Below are 24,304 nucleotides of genomic sequence, written 5' to 3'. Positions count from 1 at the left end.
TTAGCGACATGATGCAAAACAGGCAATATTTCTTCGAAAGGCGATGCGAGATTTTTTGCATTTGGATGTTGCCGGGGATCTCCCGTTTCCCCCGCCCTTCTCATTCCGTCGCTTCTGCATCCTTCAGGGCATGCAGATGACAACGGGCGCCCAGTTACAAGTCTGCCCTCGGGGTATGAGACTTGTGTACCCTACTCATAAAATTTTTATTTATTCATCCACTTAGACATTATTATTTTTAAATTACTTTGTTCTCCTAAAGTTATTTTGTATAACAACATTTGCGGTATTCGTAAACTGTTTGTTTACATTCGACTTGTATAAGAAATATAAGAAAAAATATAACTGTCACTGTCCTGCACTAGCTAGTAAACAAGTCCTTGTATGTTAGACACTAATATGCTCTGTGATCACTTGCACAACAAAAGCTCCCTACAAGCCCAAGTGAATAAGCAGGTATTATACAAGAAAGATGCCTGTGTGAACTACGCTGTGTACTTTTGCTGTTTACATCGTTTCACCTTTAATCGTCCCTGTGGCAAGTTATATCATAGATTTGCGAATATAAAATAGGTACTACGTTTAGTTTTTAAAATTACTTTTACGAGATGTAAAGAAGTAGTCCTACACTCGTTCATGGGATAGACTATATACCATTTGAAGCCAAAAGCTTGTAACGGCATGAGTTTGCGTGTGTGTGTGTGTGTATATATATAATTACGAACATTCCGTTGATATTGTAATGGAAAGGTAGAACTAACATAAATAAACCAAAGAAATACTAACGCTTACGCAAATTAATTAAACAATAAGTCCAACTCTAATTTTTATGAGTGATGTTGATAACGTTCCAACGATCACAATATGTGATAACCTGTGATCACGTTAACAGTCTCTCTTCTCTTACACACATTTGTATATTGTCTTCGCAAACCCAACGTCTTTCAGAAATGATAAAAACTTTACGTCCATTATAGAATGCACAGTGCGGCATATTAACGAGGAGTGATAACGGACAAAATCTAATCTGCCATGTTCCTGGCAGGGCAGTGGCTCTACATTGCTACGTATTCAACTATATGCCCTCATCACTGACCTACACGGTATACCTACCCACTCTTTGTACCATGGCTGTTACCCTGATGATGGAGATTACAATTTCTGGAGAAAGAGTAGCAAGATAAACAACATTAACACTGCTTTAATCTTTAAGTTGAGTCACTTCAATACATTACGTAAACAGCATTGTAATAATACAACTTTATCATGTCACAAAGATTAAAAAACATAAGGACTAGTGGAACGCTAGATTTTTTGAACAGAAATAACATTGGTAAGCAAGCATTTTAAGAACTTTTGTCTTTAACTTCCGTTACGTAATTCTCCATGATGATTTTAAATGCTTGTTTCAGAAAAGTTTTAATTTACAATACAGTACTGTGCAGACTTAAATTCAGTCAGACATCTCGGTCTGTTTTACTTTGCACACTACCGTTATCATATTAATGAACGGCCAGACAGAACTATGAAAGCATCCTTTGCAGTCAGTGCTGCAAGTGATTGGTCAAGTAGACTGTGAGTTCTGCATATGTATTTAAATCTAATTTTGTCAACTTATTGAAGAGAGGTGAATTATTTTATTGTGACAGTGAATAAGTGCAATGTTGCAGGTATAATTTCAAGGCAAGGAAATGGTAAACACTGCATCAAAACACAATCATAATAACAGAAAATGGTTAATCGGGACAAGACTAAGCTTCGAGGCGGGGCTAATAGTACAACATTGACCAACTTAGCAGCTTCGTACGCTGTTGATCATATGTAACATTGATAATATTAACTCAGTCACTGAACTGTTTATTAGTGCTACATTCGTTTAGTCACAAACTATTTATTGGTTGCCGCAAAAAAAAAACTGTTCCCACAAAATGTATTTTCCTCAATATAATAACTGTAATGCAAAGGGGCCGATTTATAATTATGCTGCTTTTCAAAAACGTTCTGTGGTTATATCATTTCTTGAAAACTCATGCCAGTTTTGCGCATCTGGCGAGACAGCTACAGGAATACGGAATTGTATGATAGATGCTATAGGACCTATTATAACAAAGCGTGGGCGAACCGAGCATTCAGACTAATACCATGGACAACACCACGACAGCACTAACAAACACACAAGTTGTTCAATGACAGTAGTTGCAACGTTTCGGGAACTGACATCTGTTCCCGCCATCAGGCACAAACAGACTGTTTATGCCTGATGTCATTGAAAAACTTCTGTGTTCGTTAGTGCTGTCGTTGTCGTGTTGTTCACAGAATTTTTTATTTTCATCGTTGTGTTTATGTGTTTGCTGCGTTGTCAAGTTTTTCTGTCTGCTTGCATCCAATCTGTCTCACTGTATGTCCACTGGGTTCGTCTGTGTTTAATATATTTTTTTTTTGACTAAGTTCGTTTCACGGAATTCTTGTGCTCTCTAGTTTTTTTGAGGTTAAATATTTGGTCTGTGATGTTTTCGTTGTATTGTCCATATTTATTTTTATTTTCCTTGTTGGTTCAGACTGTGTTCGAATACATCTGACTCTGTCTTGTTTTTCTTTGGAAATTATTTTTTCTGTTTTTAATATTTTATTTATTTATTTGGTTTTCAGAGGTTTTTACATGACTAACAGTTCAAAACATAAATGGCGTATGTCCAAAATAATTCACAAAATCGTGGCTGTTATAGTAGTACATATTACAACCAGGCACTATAAGACACTCACATCCGTGCTTATTGTATTTGTAATTTTTATGTTATTGTAAAAAAAAATTTATTTTGTACATTTTATGCTAATTCTTTAAATATTTTCGTTTTGGTACTTACTGTTCATTTGTTCTGGGGTATGTTTAGTTAGCAGTGTATAGATTAATATAAAGAAAAGTGTTTTGTGGTACGAATCTTCATAGAGACGTGGTTTCTTTAAAGTTAACTAGGGTCTATTTTCTTTAAAATTCCATTAACGTATTTTTAGTAAATAACCAGATATATAAAAAAGTTTTTATTGTAATTTTTTGTAATTTAAATTGTTGTAGTGTTATTTAAAAGTAGTGTACTTCGCCAGTGTTCAGGCCATATGCACTTATTTCAGATGAAAACCAAGATAAAAATTTTTTCCAAATAAATGAAAAACTGTCGTTGAAATTAATAGTGTAGTTAGGATGATTATATAAAACAATAGAGACTTCATTAACACATGCATTACAACTATGCCATAATAACAATAACAATAATATCACGTGTGTGGTATTAATTTTACGAAAATACAGCACTACGCATTCAGAAATATTAATAAATTTAACTAAAATACACGTTGTAAACTAAAATAGTTGCAGCAAAGTCTTAGCATCATTAACGAAGTGTCTTAGCATCGTTATCGAAGTGCCTATTTAGTTACGAGCAGTTTTCTGGGCAGAGGAGTTATACATTTAATTTTAAGTATGTACCTACTTATTTATGAAATGGCTATGCAAGTAATGATTAGGCCCGTTTGACCGTGACACACAAACGTATACGTATCACGAAAAGGGAAACGTAAGACCCTCTAAGTTAGTTCTACATTCACACGTAAGTGTACACATATTCGCATCCGCAAGCGTAAGAGAGATGGAGAAATGGGCAATGCCGAACTCTTGTGCATGCGTTCTTTAATGCAGCTAATAGCAATGCACTATTTTATCACTACGTATACCATGTACATGTCCATTTTATTCTTGTTTTTGAATATCATGTTAGGATCCGCGGTGGTCACACCCCTGGCCTCCCACCAAAGTGATCTGGGTTCGATCCCAGCGGGGCAGAAGCCCGGAATTTCACATGTAGGAATCGTTCCGATTTCGTGGCTGGCAGGGTTTCTCGGGGATCTATCGTTTCCACCACCCCGCTCATTCAAGCGCTTCGCCATTGCAGGGCTTCATTGCTTTCATCCCTTAGGGCACGCAGATGTCTACAGGCGCCCAATAACAAGTCTGCACTCGGAGTACGATACCCTACCCTTAGGTACCTTCCCCATACAATATTTATGTATTTGCTAGTTGTTTCCGCTTTATTATTTACGAAGTCATTTCTTCTGTCTGGAATATCAAAAAAGTCTAGTTTGGTGTACACCTCTCTTTTGGAAATACCAGTTTCGAACGGCCAAAAAAGGCTGGGTAACGACAATGGCTCAAGTGAAAAAAAAATGTCAATAAACAAACAGAAGTATATTTGCGGCACACTTTTAACGAATGGAAATATTTAGTTTTAGAGCTAGATTAAGCGCAAAATTCCAACAAGTAATGCCTTCGGCATGTCGGTTAATATACATACATCGTGACTTTAAAACCGGTGGATGTAGCAATGATTTTATGAAATCTAGGTTGTTTACCTTATTTGTTATGTGCTAATTCACACAATTTTATGTTTTTATGCAGTGTGATATATAAAATTTATTTCTTTAAAACCAAAAGTGACATTTCAGTAGGCCTACATTGATAAATTTACCGTGAAATACAAACAAGCTAATTGTTTAAGTTTTATCAAAACAAATCCGAATGTGTTGTGTATAAATGCATTCCGAGATGTAAAAATTACAGTAAGTGATTAATCATACATTAGCGTACGTGTGGTACGATATTTGACATATATTTTTTTAAGTGCACAGACGCGCGAGAGTAACAAGCACCCAATCAGTTACGTGAATATGAGATGCAGTGATATGCAATACAATCAGTCACGAAATCTATTCGCGAAATTGAGGCGTCTCTAATTATAAGCCGTTTGACTAGTTAAATGCATCAAACAGAAGTCATTATGCACAATTCAATGTAAACTAAACATAAAAACCGATGCATGTATAAAATTTCACGTTTGAGCTTGTTTACATTGATGTTGCATGACGTCAGTATTTTTTACGTTTATTAGGGCAAGTTTTGTTATGTTTCCGTGAAATCCGTACACTGTAGAACGAGCTGACGGAGTACCGTAAATGGTCGTCTTGCGTTTCAGAGATGCATTTCCGTTTGATTACGTTTCCGTGTCATTACATAACGGGCCTTAATGATAACAAGGTTTACTGTCACTGGCAATGAAGGCGTACTGACAATAGGGAGGCAGATGTGTGAGATAAACCAAATTGTAAGTGAACATTGAAAAATACGGTAACGTTAATAAAAATTAATGTTAAAGAATTCAATATGATTACTAATTACATCTTTAAACATAGAAGCTGTTGATGCAAGTTTCTTTCGGCTGGCAAAAGGAAATTGAACGACAGCACTGATGTACTCTGCACTTCCATGGTTCAGTGGTCAGAAAAAGGCAGGTAACAATGCACTGCCCCCTTTCCTGATCTTGAAGAGAGATAAGCGGCTTAGCGCGGTCTCGCCAGTCCCCACCACGAGCAGGTAGTACCTGGTTCAGGGAAGTTCCCGCTGCTCAATCCTTAGCAGCACTGTTCAGCGCTCTTCAGTGCGTATTATTTTTAAACGGCTGCGTGTAAAATTCCAAAAACAACGCGAAATTGGACTTTCAACAAACATTCGATTAGAGTTTCTAGGCAGTGCACAGACATATGTTAGGTATCAAACGATGCAGTATTCTTTCTACTGTATAATAGTTTAACTTCCATTTTGATTCGTCGAATACGAACTTAGGTGGAAATAGTTTCACAGACGTCTGCACTCGCTACGTGTGAAAAATTGGTAATATTAGCTGATCATCGTTTGGCTTTCCCAGATATAGCTCTGACATATTTTAGCCTTAACAAATACCCATGGTGCTTTGTCTCTATAAGGGCTTCATCCCATCTCTCTACAATATGTTAGTAACGTGTAAGAGGCGATTTCATAAAAGACTGCACTTCTACATTATGCAGAGATTTATAATTTAATTATTTTATGATAGAATTATTGCACCTATTAAAACAAAATTTTATTTTAGTAAACAAGAAGGTTACATGCACATATAGTTAACGCGTCAGACACGAGACTTTTTAAAATTCTGTATAAAACTGCTTTAAATTATTAAAACTTACAAGGTTTAATATCTCAATTAAAATGTTATGAAAAATTTCAAAACTACGTACAGACAACAGTAGCTAAATAAAACTTTTGACAAAATTTCATTCCAATCTGCAGCAAAAAATTTAACTAACGCTCACTCTTAAAACCACGCCTCACACGGGCGACGTCACGGCCCTGGAAGAGAGTCTCTCCCGGGAGGCGCCCACAAACTAATCTCAGTACATGTATCGACATGAACCCCCGCTTAGTATAAGGACAGTTAGGCCGCGGCCATGTCAAGTTCCTTGTCCTTTCATAAATTTAGCATGCTCCAAACATCTGTCAGGCTGGAAGAATATATAAGTAGCACTTCAACACACCAATTCTCCCAAGCATGTCTTTCACGGACCGAAAACAGGATAGTTTTCCTAAACCAAAGATTCAAAGATGGATGCACCAATATTTACCCATCTTGCGGAGCCGTGACGGCTGTGTTTGTCATGAAACATTTCAGTTACAAGCAAGGGAAGTAAATATTACCAGAAAACGGTACTGCTGGCAACATGAAAATCTGTTGTGGACACCCGTGAAGATTGCCTTCAGGTGCGTTGCTAGTACATAGTCATTTACAATGGCCAAAGAGGGAGAGTTAAATCAACACTGCTGAAGTTGAGAGAGCGCAGACCGTGCGCATACAAATTATGGTTAGTTCTCTCCCATGCACAATAGTCCTGCCGAATCCCAGCCAGACACGTCACTCGCGGCGCTTGTTTGACTGATGGGCGGGCGAAAAGTAGTGGCATGATTTAGTCTGAGGACTTGAAGCTATTTTAGGGCATCCCCCTCGGGTTTAACATTCTATAAATGTGACAGCTGTGAGGTGAGTGAGGAAATGTGCCATAGCGAAGTCATCTTTTTTTTTTTTTTTTTTTTTTTACATTTTCAGAATAAAACAAACTAATCATGAAACTAAATTTACACATGGAATAACCCGAAAACCGGATAATCTGGTCCCTGATAATTAAGAGTTTACTCTTAGACACCAGAGTGAATACGTAGAGTTAAGTTAGGGCAGATACTCACACAGACTGGGCCTTCATCCTGCGGTAGACAGTCATCCTGTCGCGGGAGCGCGCGACGCACAAGCTGCCGCATTGCTTCCAGCCAGTGTCGAAGCCCTGCGCGTCGAGGCGCTGGTACAACTCCACGCTGGCCTGCGCGAGCTTCACCTGGGTCAGAGTGGGCTTGAACACGCCCACGAGGCCGGGCAGCAGCTGCGAGGTACCTCCGCCACACCTGCGAGCACAAGTACCACCCTGCCACAGTCTCACACCTCCTGCGTCAGAGACGAGGCCGGCAGGGGGTGCATGGGAGTTCTGGACCAGCAAAGGACATGGGAACTAGGTAAGTATTCACTACCACTTCCCCTTCACACCTTCCCCCTTCCCCTATGTCTGTCATCAATCATTTGTTCTATTGTTCTCTCCCCTTACCCTATAGTGTACGTGACAGGTGTATTCCCCCTCCCCAATCTTCCTCCTTCGCACCCTTCTTTTCTACAAATTATTTTTTCAAATTCTTTCTGAACTTAGTTAAGAATTTGGGATGTAGGTGTCGCCGTTACCGTCCATCATGGATGTTGGCCATCTTGAATGACGTCACAGTTAGTCGAGAAGCTGGAAGGTATATGCCACAGCCACTGGGAGCTATTTTATTTTATAAAAGATCTGGGTGTGGTGGCTGGGATTCGATCCATGATCACTCCAGTGATCTCGAAGTTGGGAAGCGAGCACTCAATCCACTTGACCACAGAATCAATTGAAGAGTAATGAAGTAAATAAGGTATATAAAAATAGGAATGGAGGGAAGATGAAATTTATAAATTGGAGGGAAATTAATGATAAGGGTATTCAAATTAATCATGAGGAGGGGAATGTGAAGAAAGTGGAGGGGAGGTGAGGGAGGAAACTGGAAGAAGTTGGTGGACGGAGGGGAGGAGAATATTAAATGCACAAGTATTAAATTAATGATATTTCAATTAAAGATGATATTCAAATCACCACTAGGATGTAGTGTCAGAAATGGCTACCAGAATCCCTAGTGTTCCCTTAGTTGCATTACTAACTGCTAGGGTATAGTACCAGAAATTGCAGTCAAATCACACCACAATCGCCATCTTTAGTTGCATTACTTGCTGCTAGGCGTTAATATCAAAAATGGAAGGCAGAGTGCGCTACTGTTCAATGCTTTAGTTGCATCACTTTCCGCCAGGGTATAGTATCAAAAATGGATGACAAAGAGTGCCACGTTTTAAATTTTTAAAATGGCAAAACAGATAGGCACACAAGTAGTGTTCCCTTCCATGCACATGATGCACACTTAACAACTTGTGAATATTTATAGAAAATACCATATCGCCCTCTCACATATATACACACATATACATTTACACACACTCTCTCTCTCATTATCAACAGACACTCTCCTCTCCTTTGTTCCTTCCCTATTCCATCCTCTCCTTCCTCTCTTTCCTTCTCCTCTCACACTCTCTACCAACATACTCTCTCCATCACACAAACATACACTCTCTCTTCCCCAGAACTGCCACTTGAAAACTAAAATTTTTTTTTTTAATATATAAAATTTATTATAAGCAAGAAATATTAATTGTGTTTCCTTTTTCATTTAGCTCTAATTAGAATCGGAAGACAATTACTTAGTTATAAGTAAATAATTTTGCAAAAGTTGGTATTTTTTAATGAAAAATAATCTAAATAAAATATGTGTCCAAAAACTAGTTTGAAAACTGTGTGTGTATTGACGCATACTGAATATTAGATGTACATGCATACAAATATTTTTAATAAAATAATTTGCTGTACAAAGAACCAAAAATAGTTTCCCTACCGAACCTCTCAAAATCTTATAAATTGCAACGAGTATTTAATGAAAAAACAACCACGCATAAGCAAAATTACGTATTAGTTTTCGACTCAACAAAAATTAAAAGATTCAAGTTGCCTTGAATTTCCACGACTAGACACTAAGTGTTTGCTACGCACAGTAGCGTAGCCAGGATTGTTTATGGGGGGGTTAAGAAGCATGGTTCCCCCTCCCCTATTAAAGCGGTGGGTCCGGGGGTTCTCCCCCGGAAAAATTTGGATTTTAAGGTGTAGAAATAGTGCTATTTGAGCAGTTTTCGGTACTTAACTTTAATATTATAATGGTAAAAATATTATTAATTTTTAATAAAAAATTGTTTGAGTGATGAAGTAAGAAATTAATTAAAGATATTTTAATCAATCCAAGTGCCTTGTCCACGTCCACTCAAAATCATAAATCATGCTCGAAGCTCGACAATACAAAAAAAAGGAATAAAAATGGTTGTATTTCGGCAGAACTGGCCTATTCCTGGAAACAATTAGCTTTAGCTTGAAGAGTTACCTAGTCACCACCTGCTTATAATTACCGTGCTGGTTAAATACAATAGGTGTAAGATATTTGAAAGCTTGGGACCAGTCAGGGCATCACAACCTTATAGCTTCTGCTCGTGACAGAGGTAGGGGAAGGGAAGGAGAATCGGTAGGGCTCGCTTACTCTTCCCCTCCAGTGCAGTGGCCGGTGATAGCAGTAAGACACCCAGGCTTTTAGCTAACCTGCTTTCAAATAAGAAAAAAAAATGGTGGCTAAGGGGGGGGGGGGGGGTTTAGAACACCTAAAACCGCCCCCTCCCCCTGGCTACGCCCCTGCCTACGCACATCCATTGCATGTTCAACATGGAATAAAAAAACAGAAGCTATGCAGGCAAAAACATGGAAAGCAAAATAAAGATATTCTTACCTCACAAATTGTACTACCCCTATACTTCAACGCAATACTTTGCACCAAAAACGAGCGCACTGCGTAGTAGAAACATCCATACAACACTATTTTTTTCTCCACATTAACTGACACGCAACATGAAAATTAATGCAGAAAATTCATAAAGTTAAAAATATTAATATAAAATAATTATTAATAATTTAAAATATAATTAAAGATTTCTGAAAAATAAAAATCACGATCTACCTATTCCTAGTACTATAAAATTCACGGAACACTCTCGCTACCATTACAGCTCAATACCAGTTTCCAAATAGCCAAAACATTACACGACCATTTCCCCCCTAAGCATACTTCAAGCTGATACCCACTACAGACATCGCAACTCGCTCCCTCTGTAGAGGGTCAGTCCATATCAAGTGGTCCAGCTCTGGTTGCTCAACTATTTTTAAAAAAATTCATAATTTGAGCCTTGTTAACATTATGTATTGACAGTTTAAAACTGACACAGTTAAATTTTTATTCTCACTAGCTTGATTATGGCAGCCATTTTTTTGTCATGGGGCGCGACAATTTTTACATTTACAAGGGTTCAGCTACATTGCTATATCTTGGCTCTGGTAGGCCATATCATGATGAAACAAAATCTGAGGGGTTAAGCACATTTTAAGCTACAATTCTGATGACAAACCATTTTTTTAACATCACTCAATCTTGCCAACTTTAAAGGTTGAACTTGTGCCTTAGAATTGCAAAAATTTGCATTTTCATAAATGTTTTTAAGAGTGAAGGCAGTATCTGTTGGGCTTCAAAATATTTATGGATGTGCTTATGTAATAGTAGAGTAAATACAAATTATTTGGAGTGTGAGACTTCAATACTTTTTTTTTTTACAGTTTTGTAAAAACCAGTTTTTTCAGATTTTTGCTTACTTTACGGCTTAATATCTCTGGTGGGCAGTTATCTAAAAATCTTAAATTTACACACAATTAAGTACTCCATGGTACATAACTCCTGTAAAAATTTAGACTTTGAGATTCAACTGGTTCGGTAGTTACAGCCTTGCCAAACTTGTGTAAAATTGCATTTTTTTTTTGCAACAATGAAACTATAATAAATTCTAATTATATTTTTAAAAATCTTAATACCCTAAAATTGGCATTTACTATGCAATTGAAAAGAGTTCTCCGACTAAGAACATTAAAAAAATATGCCTGAGATGTTTACCACTGTTTGGAGTGTGCAGGTCTTAACAGGCACGGACTTGCTCTAGTATGGTCTGGTATTTGTTCCATCCTGTTAGTCTGCCAGCAGCTCTGGTATAGGAAAGGTGGTTTGTGTTTCCATGAAGGTTTTTTGTTTTTCGGTATGGAGAAAGAGTGTTCAATAGGACATTTAACAAATGAACAATGCCACAAATGTGTTTATGGTTCAGTGCAACAGGAATTGAAGAAAATCTGTGTGTTTAGTTTAGAACAGCAACAGCTAATATTTACCAGAGTTTCTAGTGATGTTAAGTCTGTATGTAAGTACCATGAGATTAAGTATCTTATTAAATATCACCATATATTTGGCCGGTATTGCAGTGATCCTTTACAAATACATAAAAAGGCAATCACAAAAGGACTTAGGGAAATACTTCCTGAACACATGTATAAAAAAACAAACTACAATTTACTGCTTGTCCCTGGTAAGTCCTTGTGTCCTACATGCTACAAAAAAAATATTTGTGACAGCAAATGATGGAACAGGGGACACATGTGATTCAGACTTTATTACAGAGATTGAAAAGTTGGGAAAAGTAGACAATGTATGTACTCAATTAGGGGTTTCGCCAGCATCTAAAATAAGGAAATTGGGTTTAGATAAAAGACCACAAGCAATAGCTGACAAGATCAGTAAAGTTTCAAATGTTTTGAAAAGAAATCTTGAGGAATCTTTTGATAAAGTGATGGAAAACAGAGAAGCAAGTGAAGAGTCTGTAGAAGAGTTTGACGAATTAATCAAGAAACTGAAGGATAAATGTGCTGTTGCAGGAAACGAAATGAAAGTGAAAATAATTAGTTTACTTCCAAATTCATGGAGTCGACTAAGAATAGCTCAAGAGTTCAATGTATCTGATCGTTTGGTAAAACTGACAAGAGACCTAGTGAAAGATCAGGGCATTCTACCAGAGTTGGGAAAGAAAAAGGGTTTTGGCATTCAATCAGAGGTGGTTACTACAGTCCGTGAATTCTATGAAAGTGATGAATACAGTCGTCTTTGTCCCGGAAAAAAAAGACTGTTTATCTGTAAAAATAAATAACATGAAATGTCAAAAGCAGAAGAGGCTGGTGCTTTGCAATTTGAATGAATTGTTTGTGGAATTTAAATCTAAACATCCAGACTGTAGAATTGGAAGATCAAAATTCATTGAACTCAGACCTAAGTGGTGTGTCACAGCCGGATCATCGGGAACACACAATGTTTGTGTTTGTACTTATCATCAGAATGTTAAGCTAATGGTTGACGGTGCAAAGCTTATGAAAGATTACAAAGACCTACTTGCTATACTCGTTTGTGATATGAGTAGTTACGAGTGTATGATGGGCAAATGTGTTAAATGTCCAGGAAGTGAAGCCCTAGTATCTCTGTTTGATGAATTTGAAGAAAGTGATGCCATCCCAGACAACATAATTTTTCAACAATGGACCACAACAGATAGAGCTGAAATGATAACTGTTATTCAGCCAAAAGAAGAATTCTTTCTGTCCCTTATTGAAAAACTTGATTCACTTAAAACTCATCATTTTATATCAAAGATTCAAAGTCAGCATTTGAGAGAGAAGAAGGAGAAACTTAACGAAACAGAGTGCATTTTTCTTGCAGACTTCGCAGAAAACTTTACATTTGTTATCCAAGACGAGATTCAGAGCTACCACTGGGTAAATCGCCAAGCAACTGTTCATCCTTTTGTGTATTATTACAAAGAAAACGATAAACTTCTAACCCAATGTGTTTGTGTAATCAGTGATCATTTGGACCATAACACAACAACAGTGCATACATTTGAATCTCATCTTATGAAACACTTAAAAGACACTGTTCCTTCGGTTCAACATATAATTTACTTCTCAGATGGATCATCAAGTCAGTACAAAAATAAGAAAAATTTAATTAATGTCTGTCACCACAAGAATGATTTCGGTCTTAGTGCTGAGTGGAATTTCTTCGCAACATCACATGGAAAAAATGCATGTGATGGTGTTGGAGGAACAACAAAAAGGGAAGTAACAAAGGCAAGTCTTCAAAGAACAGTCAAGGATCACATTCTTTCCCCTGAAGATATGTATATGTACTGTACACAGACTATTAAAGGTATCAAATATATATATGTTAAAGAAGAGGAAATTACCGCTCGACAAGAAGAGTTGAAACCTAGGTTCGACAACTGCCAACGGCTCCCTGGAACACGAAAATTTCACCGCTTTGTTCCTCTCACCGAGATTATAATGAGATGCTATGCAACGTCCAAATCAGAAGAGTATGAGGATCTTCCAGTTTCAACCAAGTCCATCCCCATGAATCTTCGGAACAATGACATTATCGCCTGTGTGTATGACGAACAGTGGTGGCTAGGAGTCATTGAAGAAGTTAATTTTGTGAACAATGATATTTACGTAAAATTTTACAACCCAGCTGGACCTAGAACATCATTTAAGATGTCATGTGCAGACAGAGTGTGGGTGCCGCTTAAGAATGTGTTGAGGAAGCTCAGTCCATCAGAGCTATCCACAGCAACTGGACGTTCACACAACATTTCAGCATCATTATCTGAAGAAATTTCAATGCTGTTTAACAAACATAAGAAATAAGGTACAAATTAAAATCGTAAATCATTTGTCTGTTTAAAAATGTGATATAGAATGACTGTTATAATTAATATTTTTGTGCATAGTATACATGTGTTTTGGCAACAAACTTTAGTGTAATACTTTTTATGACTTAGTACAGCACTTACAGCATATATATAAAATAATTAAGAACGTATATAAAATTACTAGGGTTGCTTTTATTTACGCAAATAAATAAAAAAAATTACGAGTTTGGCAAGGCTGTAACTTCCGAACCAGTTGAATCTCAAAGTCTAAATTTTTCAGGAGTTATTTACCATGGAGTACTTAATTGTGTGTAAATTTAAGATTTTTAGATAACTGCCCACCAGAGATATTAAGCCGTAAAGTAAGCAAAAATCTGAAAAAACTGGTTTTTACAAAATTGTAAAAAAAAAAGTATTGAAGTCTCACACTCCAAATAATTTGTATTTACTCTACTATTACATAAGCACATCCATAAATATTTTGAAGCCCAACAGATACTGCCTTCACTCTTAAAAAAATTTATGAAAATGCAAATTTTTGCAATTCTAAGGCACAAGTTCAACCTTTAAAGTTGGCAAGATTGATTGATTTTAAAAAAATGGTTTGTCATCAGAATTGTAGCTTAAAATGTGCTTAACCCCTCAGATTTTGTTTCATCATGATATGGCCTACCAGAGCCAAGATATAGCAATGTAGCTGAACCCTTGTAAATGTAAAAATTGTCGCGCCCCATGACAAAAAAATGGCTGCCATAATCAAACTAATGAGAATAAAAAATTAACTGTGTCAGTTTTAAATTGTCAATACATAATGTTAACAAGGCTCAAAATATCAATTTTTTTAAAATTGATGAAGCTTCCAATAAATTTTTTTTTTGACCACTTCATATGGATTGACCCTAGATGCATGTTCCCCAACCCTTCTCCCGCCCCATTTCAGACAGAAGTCAACATCCGGCTTCTGTACATTCAAACTCCCTCGAAATCTTTCTCATGGATGGTGGAGTGGACCACCAGAAACGAGTCCTTCACAAACTTTGCTCATAATTCACACAAGAGCCATCATTTACATTTCACCGGCAAAAGCACGCTCGTTAATAATTGCGGGGCTCACAAAGCCATCCCACTCGACCGACCTTTCATTTATGTAACAAAGAAGCTAGATGAATAGACTATCACCCGCCCTCCCTGCTCGCAAAATGAACCTTACCTGTCCTTCACTCACAAGCCAGCGAGTGTACCTGCTCGAAGCCATGCAGCATACATCACCCCAAACTTGCTTTCTAAATAAAAAATTCTTTAAAATAAAAAATGGTAACACTATTTAGTTAATATACTGATTCAAAATACAGCTTCCACTTACTGACATACCCAACACTCCCTATCTGAATATAATTACTCCATATTTATTTAAGGAAACTTATAACAGATATTAAAATGTGTTAAAATACAATTTCAATTACATAATTAAAGAGCTCTCAGATATATTTTAAAAAAATAAGGGCCGGCCTTAAATTAGATTATAAAAGGTTTCATTAAAAATAAATAAACCAATAAAAAAAACAAATATGTTCAAACTATCCCAGTTTATATTCTTAAAGTCCAGAACGGATGTTTTATATGATTAATTTCTTCGAACGTAGTAATTTAAAGAATGTTCCAAAAAAGGATTACAAATACTGTAGCACCGGAGGTCGGTGGTTCGCTGCCCGGAGATTAGTAATCAACATGGTGCCAGGGCGCCTGTTTGTTGAAGAGGAAGAGCGTGAAAATGCTAAGACTACATTCGGCTCTTGGACCCTGTCTGTGAACAGTCTGAATCAAACATGATCAGAACTAGTACAGACAGTTAGCAAACTGGGCAGAAAATGACCGCAAAAGATAAGGGGAGGTTGGGGAATAACGCTGATAGCAACTCACCAGACAGGTAAGTTGGCTTCTAGTTTCTGATGCGTCGCCAATCCGGATCTGGAGCTCGCGGATACGCAGCAGGCGCGGACGTTTCCATCATTTCAAAAAATTATTTAAAATAAATAACTACTATTATTTGTACTGTACAGATGGACTAAACTACTTAAAAAAATTTACAGGGATAGCATACCTTGTCTAATCGACTACATCGTCGGTTGCGGCCGGATGGAAGTCTTGTAGTGCGTCTCGTTGATCAGCCGATAATCTCAAACAGTCCGTCTGGAATCGCGACGCGAAGTGTCCGCGGAAGAGGCCGCGTCTCGTAATTAAAAGGAAATGCTCAATCCAAAGAAGGGGAGGGGGGCGGGAGACTAGGGCGTCCGGACCCAAAGTTTCCGAAGTTCCCCGAGTGGGAATCACAAAAAAACACTGACTTCGATATCTCAAAGTTGGTAGCACTGGTCGATTTTAGCACTACCTGTTGAAGGGTGTCTGAAACAAAAAGGAATTGACTCGCCCGAGACGTTTACTACAGCCTGGGGCTAATGGCGCAGTCAGTGCTGCTCTCTGGCGGCCTACAGGGGAAGGTAGCTGGGAGGTTAGCAAAGTCGCCACCAGATGTCGCGGGCGTCAGCTCCACGAGCTGGCGACAAGAGAAGAGTTACCATTTCTGCCGCTAGATGTCGTGTGTGGTCCATCTTTGCACATATTTTTTCTATGGCAAATCTTCCTTGAAGTCGGCCACCGCCTGGTGTGGTTCATGTCAGGTCAATGATCCTGGCCTAAATTCTGAGAACCGGTGGGGGTGAGGGTGGACAAAAAAATGCAACGAGGTTGGGAACAAGCATCCTAATGTGACTTTCTAGGAGAGAACCTACGACGTATGCGTGACGAGAAAATCTATGGTAAGCTCGTCTCTGAGAAGTGGTAACAACTCGTCCAGAGCTGTTGTGTGCAGATTCAGTCATGCAGGGAAATAATATTACAAACCCCGGACGTGACTGTAAGCGGGGGAAATGTCAAACGGGCCGCTAACGACGTCTTAGACTTGCAAAAGATCAGATTGGCCCCTGAGAAAAGGTGCCTCGGTCCACTGGCGCAAAGTTTAACTACGTAGAGTACACCAGCCTAACAAAGTGTAAATTCCCCTTTTGTAACCAAATTATATAGAAAATAAAATTTCCAAAAATAATTTAAAATTATAATAACAATTAAAAAAAAGTGCCAAAATACCTCATTTCCGGCACACTATACCACTCACGCATCAAAATAAATGTAAAATAAATGCAAAATAGCATTTCCCATAGTGCAAGGAAACACGATAATATAACAAAAACAAACATTTCTAGCAATCAAAACAACATAAAACCAGCTATGATGTCAAAAAAATTATATACATGAACAAAAATACTGATTTTCACACAAATATTACCATTTATAAATTAGGGTTAAAAATTTACTGTAAATATTAATGTATCTAGTAAAATTTATTGTTAATGTAAAGAAGGACCATGATTGCTACAGCCAGTTTCATCCTACAAACCCCTTCAAATATGACCAAATTTTTATAAGATACCAATGTAAGACATACCCCCATAAATCGAACTCAAGCGTCTCAAGACTGACAATCCCACACGAAAGAAAATGAAGCTATTCAATTTTTAACAAAGCCCCAATATACCATTCCTGAAGGTGCACTCTGCAATGCAGACCAAAATGCCAGTCAAATTATCTGAACCAACAATTTTTAGGAATAATACAAAGAATACACTACGGCTTGCAGATTCTCATATTCAGCACACAAACTCCTGTACCAAGCATTAAAATATTAATTTATCGTAATGACTTTGCCATACACTTAAATTCCAATGTAATGACCAAGAAAATAAATTTGTGTTAAATAAAACTTGTATTCCTTTTAAAAGTAATTCTTAATTTCTATCCCATAGAAATATATAAGAATCAAGGGATTTTTTTTTGTATTAGTTGAAAAAAAAATGATTTTTTACACGTACATAAGGATCTTCTTTAAAACAGTTCAATTTAAGGCAACATATAGCTTAGGTACTAACAATGTACTAGCAATGTACTAGCAATGTACTAGCAATGTACTAACAATGTACTAGCAATGTACTAACAATGTACTAACAATGTACTAGCAATGTACTAGCAATGTACTAGCAATGTACTAGCAATGTACTAACAATGTACTAGCAATGTACTAGCAATGTACTAGCAATGTACTAGCAATGTACTAGCAATGTACTAGCAATGTACTAGCAATGTACTAGCAATGTACTAGCAATGTACTAGCAATGTACTAGCAATGTACTAGCAATGTACCCAACTGTTCACTTGATCACTAACATCAATGCAACAGATGCATCACATAAAAAATCAAGTACAGAAATATGTAACATTAAATTTTTCCATGAAATATTTCAGAAGAGCATTTCACCATAGTAAGCCTAGCAAACTGACACATTTGTCAAATACAGAGCTTGGTATACAAAAATATCTCACTTTGAATCCCAATACTGCATTCATGATGTTTTAAATATTCCAAACATCAACAAATATTTTCGCTACAGGTCTAAAGCCTGAAAACTAAACAATCCAGTGTGGAAGCAAAGGCATACTATATGTTCCAAAACAAATAAACCTATAGGTTCTCTTGCAAGCAGCTATCAAACACAAGCAAACATTCGCTAAACACCACTTACCTTATTGAACTCTAATTAACAACTGACTTCTACCCTGAAAAATACATTACCTTCTTTATTACAAAACTACAGACACAAAAAATGCTAAGTTTTCTAAATCAAACAAAATATATGCTAGTTTATGTTACTTTTTTAAAACTATATTGCATTTAAAATAAACGTGCGTACATATTTTCAACAACACAGTTATTCAGAAACAAGCTAAACACGAACAATATTACCATCTTCGAGAGACCAGAATATCATTCATATAGTTACAACCTATGTGTGGAGAACTGGGTTCGTAAGGGATCGCCCTATTATGTTTTATTACCATTTTATTAATTACTAATATTAACATTACTAATAAAGGTAAATATTTACAATCGAGGCAGGTACATTCCTTTGCCATTAGTAGAAAATGATGTAGTCGTTCTACCTACGTCGCGAAAATAAAAAATCATAAACGTAAACAAGCAACAATGGTCGGTTCACCTACGCGGAAAAGAATCATACTCATCTCGTAAACAAGAAACAATGGTGGCCGCCTGAATTCACAGGTATTGTGATGAAAATCTAAAAATTCGATATCTCCTAAAGTATTTGGAATTTCTTATCTCCGCCGGTTTTAATGTAAAGAGGAAGTGAAAGAGCATATAATAAAAGTAATTTCAGATTTTTAGAATTATTTTTCGCAAATACCGCTACTCTACATGTTCAAAATTTAAAAATTCCATATCTCCTAAAGTATTTGGAATTTCTTATCTCCGCCGGTTGATTTGAAAAGAGGAAGTGAAAGAGCATAGAATAAAAGTATTTTCGGATTTTTAGCATTTTTTTTGGCATCTACCGCGATTGTAAATATTTACCCTAATAAATGATTGTACTTAAAAATGTCTTATCACCAATCAATTGCACTTAAAAATGATTATCCTCAAGTCACTCAATATATGTAAAGTTCCGCAGTTTGCACACCTCACTGGAGCTAGGCTCAACAGTGGTTAGCCTCTTACCTCACGCCTGTCCACACACGAGTCTCACGCCACTCTATCACACCTTCTCAATCCCGTCGCTCCATGTGGCATCACTGTCGACGGGGTCTCTCACCCTCTTCGCCAATATTGCACTTCCCTTCACTCGCAGAACTCTCCGAACTCGTTCGGAACACTCGCGGAACTCTTGTGGAGACTGGCGTTGCCCTTTTATACTAGTGAGTCGTCTTTCCAGACGGGCAAGATTAATTTTACTTGAAAACCAGAAATCATTTGTAAATTACGAGTACTTTTTGATTTTCTGAAATGTATTAAAAAATTCACTCTGTTGAACTTTTCAGTACAATGGTGAATGATTCTTCTATCCCACACATTCATCTGCTTCCTTTATACTGATTTTTAATGTTGACATGGATATGTCAAACAAAATAATTGTACACAGGGGTCAAAGTTCCATGTTGTGTATTCAATTCATATAAAAGTTTTGGTAAATATGTATTGTACGGATTAGCGCCAAAAAAAATCGTACAAATATGAATTAACTTTCATTATATGCTATCTTACGTCCTCTTTTCAGAACCGCCTGCGGAGATAAAAAATTCCAATTACTTTTGGAGATATCGAATTTTTTAATATTCATTTTTTGGCGATTTTTTTAAAAAAAAATTTTAAAAATCCGAAAATACCTTTATTTTGTGCTCTTTAACTTCCTCTTTTCATTAAACCCGGCGGAGATCAGAAATTTCAAATACTTCAGGAGATATGGAATTTTTTAATTTTCATGTTGTGCACTGACGTTCCCTTAGCGGGAAGCCTACGATTCACACATCCTTCTGGACATACCCGAATACTCACGTTGGCAAGCCTTTTTTTTTTCTTAAAATTATCAAGAAGTAATTAAAAATACTTTAAAACATTGTAGATGGTTGGTTATATTAGGTAAGTATAGCTACATTTAAAAAACTGTAAAATCATTTTATGGTTGCTTAGCAAATAACATTTTAATATGTAGCTATCCAGTGCTAGGAAACCGTTTACATGATTTCACAGTATTTTTAATGTAGCTATCCTAACCAAATCAACCATCCACAATGTTTTGAAGTATTTATAATGTAGCTAACATATCCTAATTGACCATTAGTTTTTATGAGTTGCATATTTATTTATAATAAACAAAAAAAAAACCGAAGATGTACGATCGGGCGTTTGCCTCTCGTCTGTTGAAAGAAGGCTTGCCAACGTGAGTATTCGGGTATGTCCAGAAGGATGAGTGAATCGTAGGCTTCCCGCGTTTTCCATTGTTGCTTGTTTACAAGTATTTTTTTTTTCGCGACGTAGTTGAACGACTACATCACGTAAAAAGAAAATTACGTGAGTTCCTACTGTTCATCCTTTTTCCCGGTTTGTTAGGTCAGGTCAGCTACATTATAAATACTTTAAAACTAAACAACCATTAACATTAATTTTTATTATTTTTAATGTCCATTCAGTTTCAAAGTATTTATACTGTAGCTGACCTGACCTAATCCACCTTTGTCCCGTTTTGTTATGTCAGGTCAGTTACATTATAAATACTTAAAACTATACAAGTAAAATTAATTGATATTATTTTTAATTTCCGTTTATTTTGAAGTATTTATTATGTAACTAACCTTACCTAATGGAAAATTTCTGTTATTTAGGCATTCACGCGCACACGGCAAAATATAAAATGGCGTCTGTTGAATGATTACATAGGGCTTGTATTGCAAAATAAGAACGGCGATATCTCCAAAAGTAATTGGAATTTTTAATCTCCGCAGGCGGTTTTGAAAAGAGGGCGTAAAAGAGCATATAATGAAAGTTATTTCATATTTGTACGATTTTTTTTGGCGCTAATCCGTACAATACATATTTACCAAAGTTTTTAGTTTATGCTGATAATTACATCATTGAGTTAAATATACTACATCAATGTCAATGAAGTTTGTTTGCGAAGGTTTCTGTAATTAAAAAATGTGGGGTCATCGAAAAGTTTTACAATGCATAGTTATATGTACCTAGTTGTAGAAAATGTACAAGTATCACTACTTAAAGAACAAAAATAATAGCAAGTTGTTCTAAAAGGTGCGTTCTGAATCCCAACGCTTAGTAATAAAGTTGGTTCATTCCAGCCGTTTAGCGCACAATTCTGAGGCAATGACATCAAAAGAAGCAAACAGCATATAAGGGTGAGCAATTCGCAATTGTTATCAGTGTTAAGCGAAAGCGTGGCAAGGGGACAAGCTACCGATTTTGCAGTACGCAATCCAATCATACAACAGCACCAAAAAGGTGTTTCGCAGTACCAAATTTGCCAAAGACACAAACAGACTAGACAGCGCCGGGGGCTTACCTGCCCTGCTCCAGCAAGACGGTGTGGGGGCCCCAGCCCATCTCGGCGAGATGGTAAGCCACCGAAGCCCCCACCACTCCACCGCCGCATATCACCACTCTGGTCTTCTGCGGCAAACTTTCCGTCAGCGAACTCCACGAACATCTCGCTAGCTGCGCGTCTCTGCCCACATGTGCACGTATTCTTGACGTCAAAATCATTATGTATATTCGTCGTCACACATGAAGAATGTACATTTTAAATTTTACTATGACAAATATACGCTAAGGCAATTATTTCCAACACAAACTGCTGCATACTAGCTAAACCAGTAAAAATTATGGGAATTTAAGTAAACATATTTAGAATAATTCTGCACCAAAGGTTTATACAATTTATTTCTTAAAAACCTACTTCATTTGACTACACATAAAAAACCTTAGACCATAGATATGTATGGTCTAAGTAAAAACGCATTGGCCATGTTGTGATTAGGGATGCAACCGATACATCGATGTTTTCAAAACATCGATGTATCGTTCATGAAACATCGATGTTAGCATCGATGTTTTGAAGAGCGATACATCGCCGATGCATCGACGAAAAAGACCAAAAACATCGACATCGTTCATCATTAAAATTACCCTAGTTTTTTACAATATTTTGGCTATCATTTCATGAATATTTATTGAATATATAAAAATTACGATACGACATTTAGTTTTTAAGATACATTTTTTTAACTGTCTATACTTACTTAAAACCTACATTTTTAAGTAGGTTTAAAAAATGTTGTAAATACTGAACTATTTGGTTAATTTCAGTATAAATTTTTTTCCAGAACTTTGAGGTGTGTAAAATCATTTGGAAAAAATAAATATCGTAAAAAAAAAATTTGTTTACATAAGAATTTTCTTTTAAATTTTGAAAAAATGTAGGGAAAAAGCAGCGATACTTTATAGACAATTTCATAGCTTTTTGTACATACAAGCTATTGATTGGTAACGATACGGTCTCGCTAGCTCTATCGAAAGAATTAATGTTTCATTTTAAACCTTCACTTACACTTCATGCTTTTTCCCTAATTTTTTTTAAATTAAAAATAAATTGTGTAAAAAAATAGCTATTTTTAAAATGATTTTATACTTCTTAAAATACTGGAAATAAATGATAAGGATACCAACCAAAATGGCTTAGCATTTACAACATTTATTTATACTTAAAAATGTAAGTTTTATAAGTATAGAAAATTTAAAAAATATGTTTCTTGAAAACTAAATGTAATATCACAATGGTATTTGGATAGATAGATCTCTCATGGTCTGTACTATTTACAATATATTCATGAAATGATTAAAAACATAAAAAAACAAGGGTAATTTTATTTTAAATAAGCCTGTGTCTTAAGGCTGCAGTCTGCCCGGGCACACACTGTGCACAGAGCTTCAGGAAAAGAACATGATTTGAAAACTACTCAAGATATCCGAGTGGGGTCTGTTTACGAAAAGCTTTTAAGTGTTCGCTGAATGCCGAAATGTAGGTACTTTTAAATTCGGATTAAGTTTTTAAATTGTGTTTATAGTATGTAGAGTGAAAATGGATAAAAGGCGTGTTTTCAGTGTAATTTTTAGGCATAAAACAACCGATACAAAAATCTTGAAACCATTTAAGGGCAGTTCAGTACAACCTTATCTTCATTTCTCCGCTATATAATGTTACGGTCACCGTCAACTTTCACAGCTATCTTGTGGATATTGTGGTCAGGAACCTGTAGTAGGTATTGTTTTTGGCTACATACTACAATTTAAATCATTATGGCATGTTTTTTAGAGCTGTAGCAAACCGTATGTATTCGTTACTGAGTAACGGGTGCGGCATCTAGTAACGAGTAACGAAACGTTACACACGAATGCATTTCGTTACTCGCATCTTTCGTATGTTTCACGCATGCGCGCGCGTATTCGTTACAAAGAACGATGTTTGTTTATTTATAAAAGTATGATTTGGAAATTCGTCGTCCAAGTTCTTTACTGTTTATTAAAGGTATTGTGTGTGTAGACAAAGTTTTAGATTCGAACAGAAACAACATAAGAAAGTATTTTTTACAAATTATAAATATGTATGTTTTTGTTTTTTATAATCGCGTATTTTCACGTTTTATGTTCTTATCTTAAAATATGTATTATAATAAAGCCGCTCTAATGAGAGTTAATTTTTTCTTGGTTAATAAAAGCTGTTAATTATCAAATATTTTTAATTTTTTATATTCGATTTATTTTTATTTACGCGACGTCATACTGTACGCGTACGAAATACGACTCGATTCGATGCTGTTACATAACATAGCATGTGCCATGTCATGCGGTATCAGAAGTAACGAGTAACGATACGAAAGTAACGAGTACTAATTGTTATAGTAACGAATACATACGGGTACACATTTTTTCGTTACTTTTACACCTCTAATGTTTTTCCTGATATTTAAAAACATCGTTTAAAACATCGATGTATCGGTTGTCAGAACGATGTTTTTTGACATCGATGCTTTTTCGTTTGAACATCGATGTTCGTGATATCGATGTTTTTAAGAGCGATGTTGCATCCCTTGTTGTGATGCAGCCATAAATCAGTATAACATTTTAGGAG

General features: G+C 36.3%; 1 protein-coding gene across 2 annotated transcripts in view; it reads right to left on the bottom strand.

Annotated features, from left to right (window-relative positions):
- Window positions 1-22,151, bottom strand: part of LOC134533654 (pyruvate dehydrogenase phosphatase regulatory subunit, mitochondrial) — a 194,173-nt gene extending 172,022 nt beyond the window's left edge. For both annotated transcript variants that reach the window (XM_063371192.1, XM_063371193.1), the window contains exons 1-2: window positions 21,680-22,151; window positions 7,103-7,315 (exon numbers count right to left, since the gene is read on the bottom strand). In XM_063371192.1, the coding sequence (XP_063227262.1) occupies window positions 7,103-7,315; window positions 21,680-21,879 (413 nt within the window). In that variant the 5' untranslated portion in view covers window positions 21,880-22,151. The remainder of the gene's footprint in view (window positions 1-7,102; window positions 7,316-21,679) is intronic.
- Window positions 22,152-24,304: the final 2,153 nt, after the last annotated feature.

The sequence above is a fragment of the Bacillus rossius genome, chromosome 7 (genome assembly GCF_032445375.1).
Source record: "Bacillus rossius redtenbacheri isolate Brsri chromosome 7, Brsri_v3, whole genome shotgun sequence".
Classification (NCBI taxonomy): domain Eukaryota; kingdom Metazoa; phylum Arthropoda; class Insecta; order Phasmatodea; family Bacillidae; genus Bacillus; species Bacillus rossius.
Note: the sequence above shows the minus strand (reverse complement) of the source record. Positions and strands in the feature narration are given on the sequence as shown.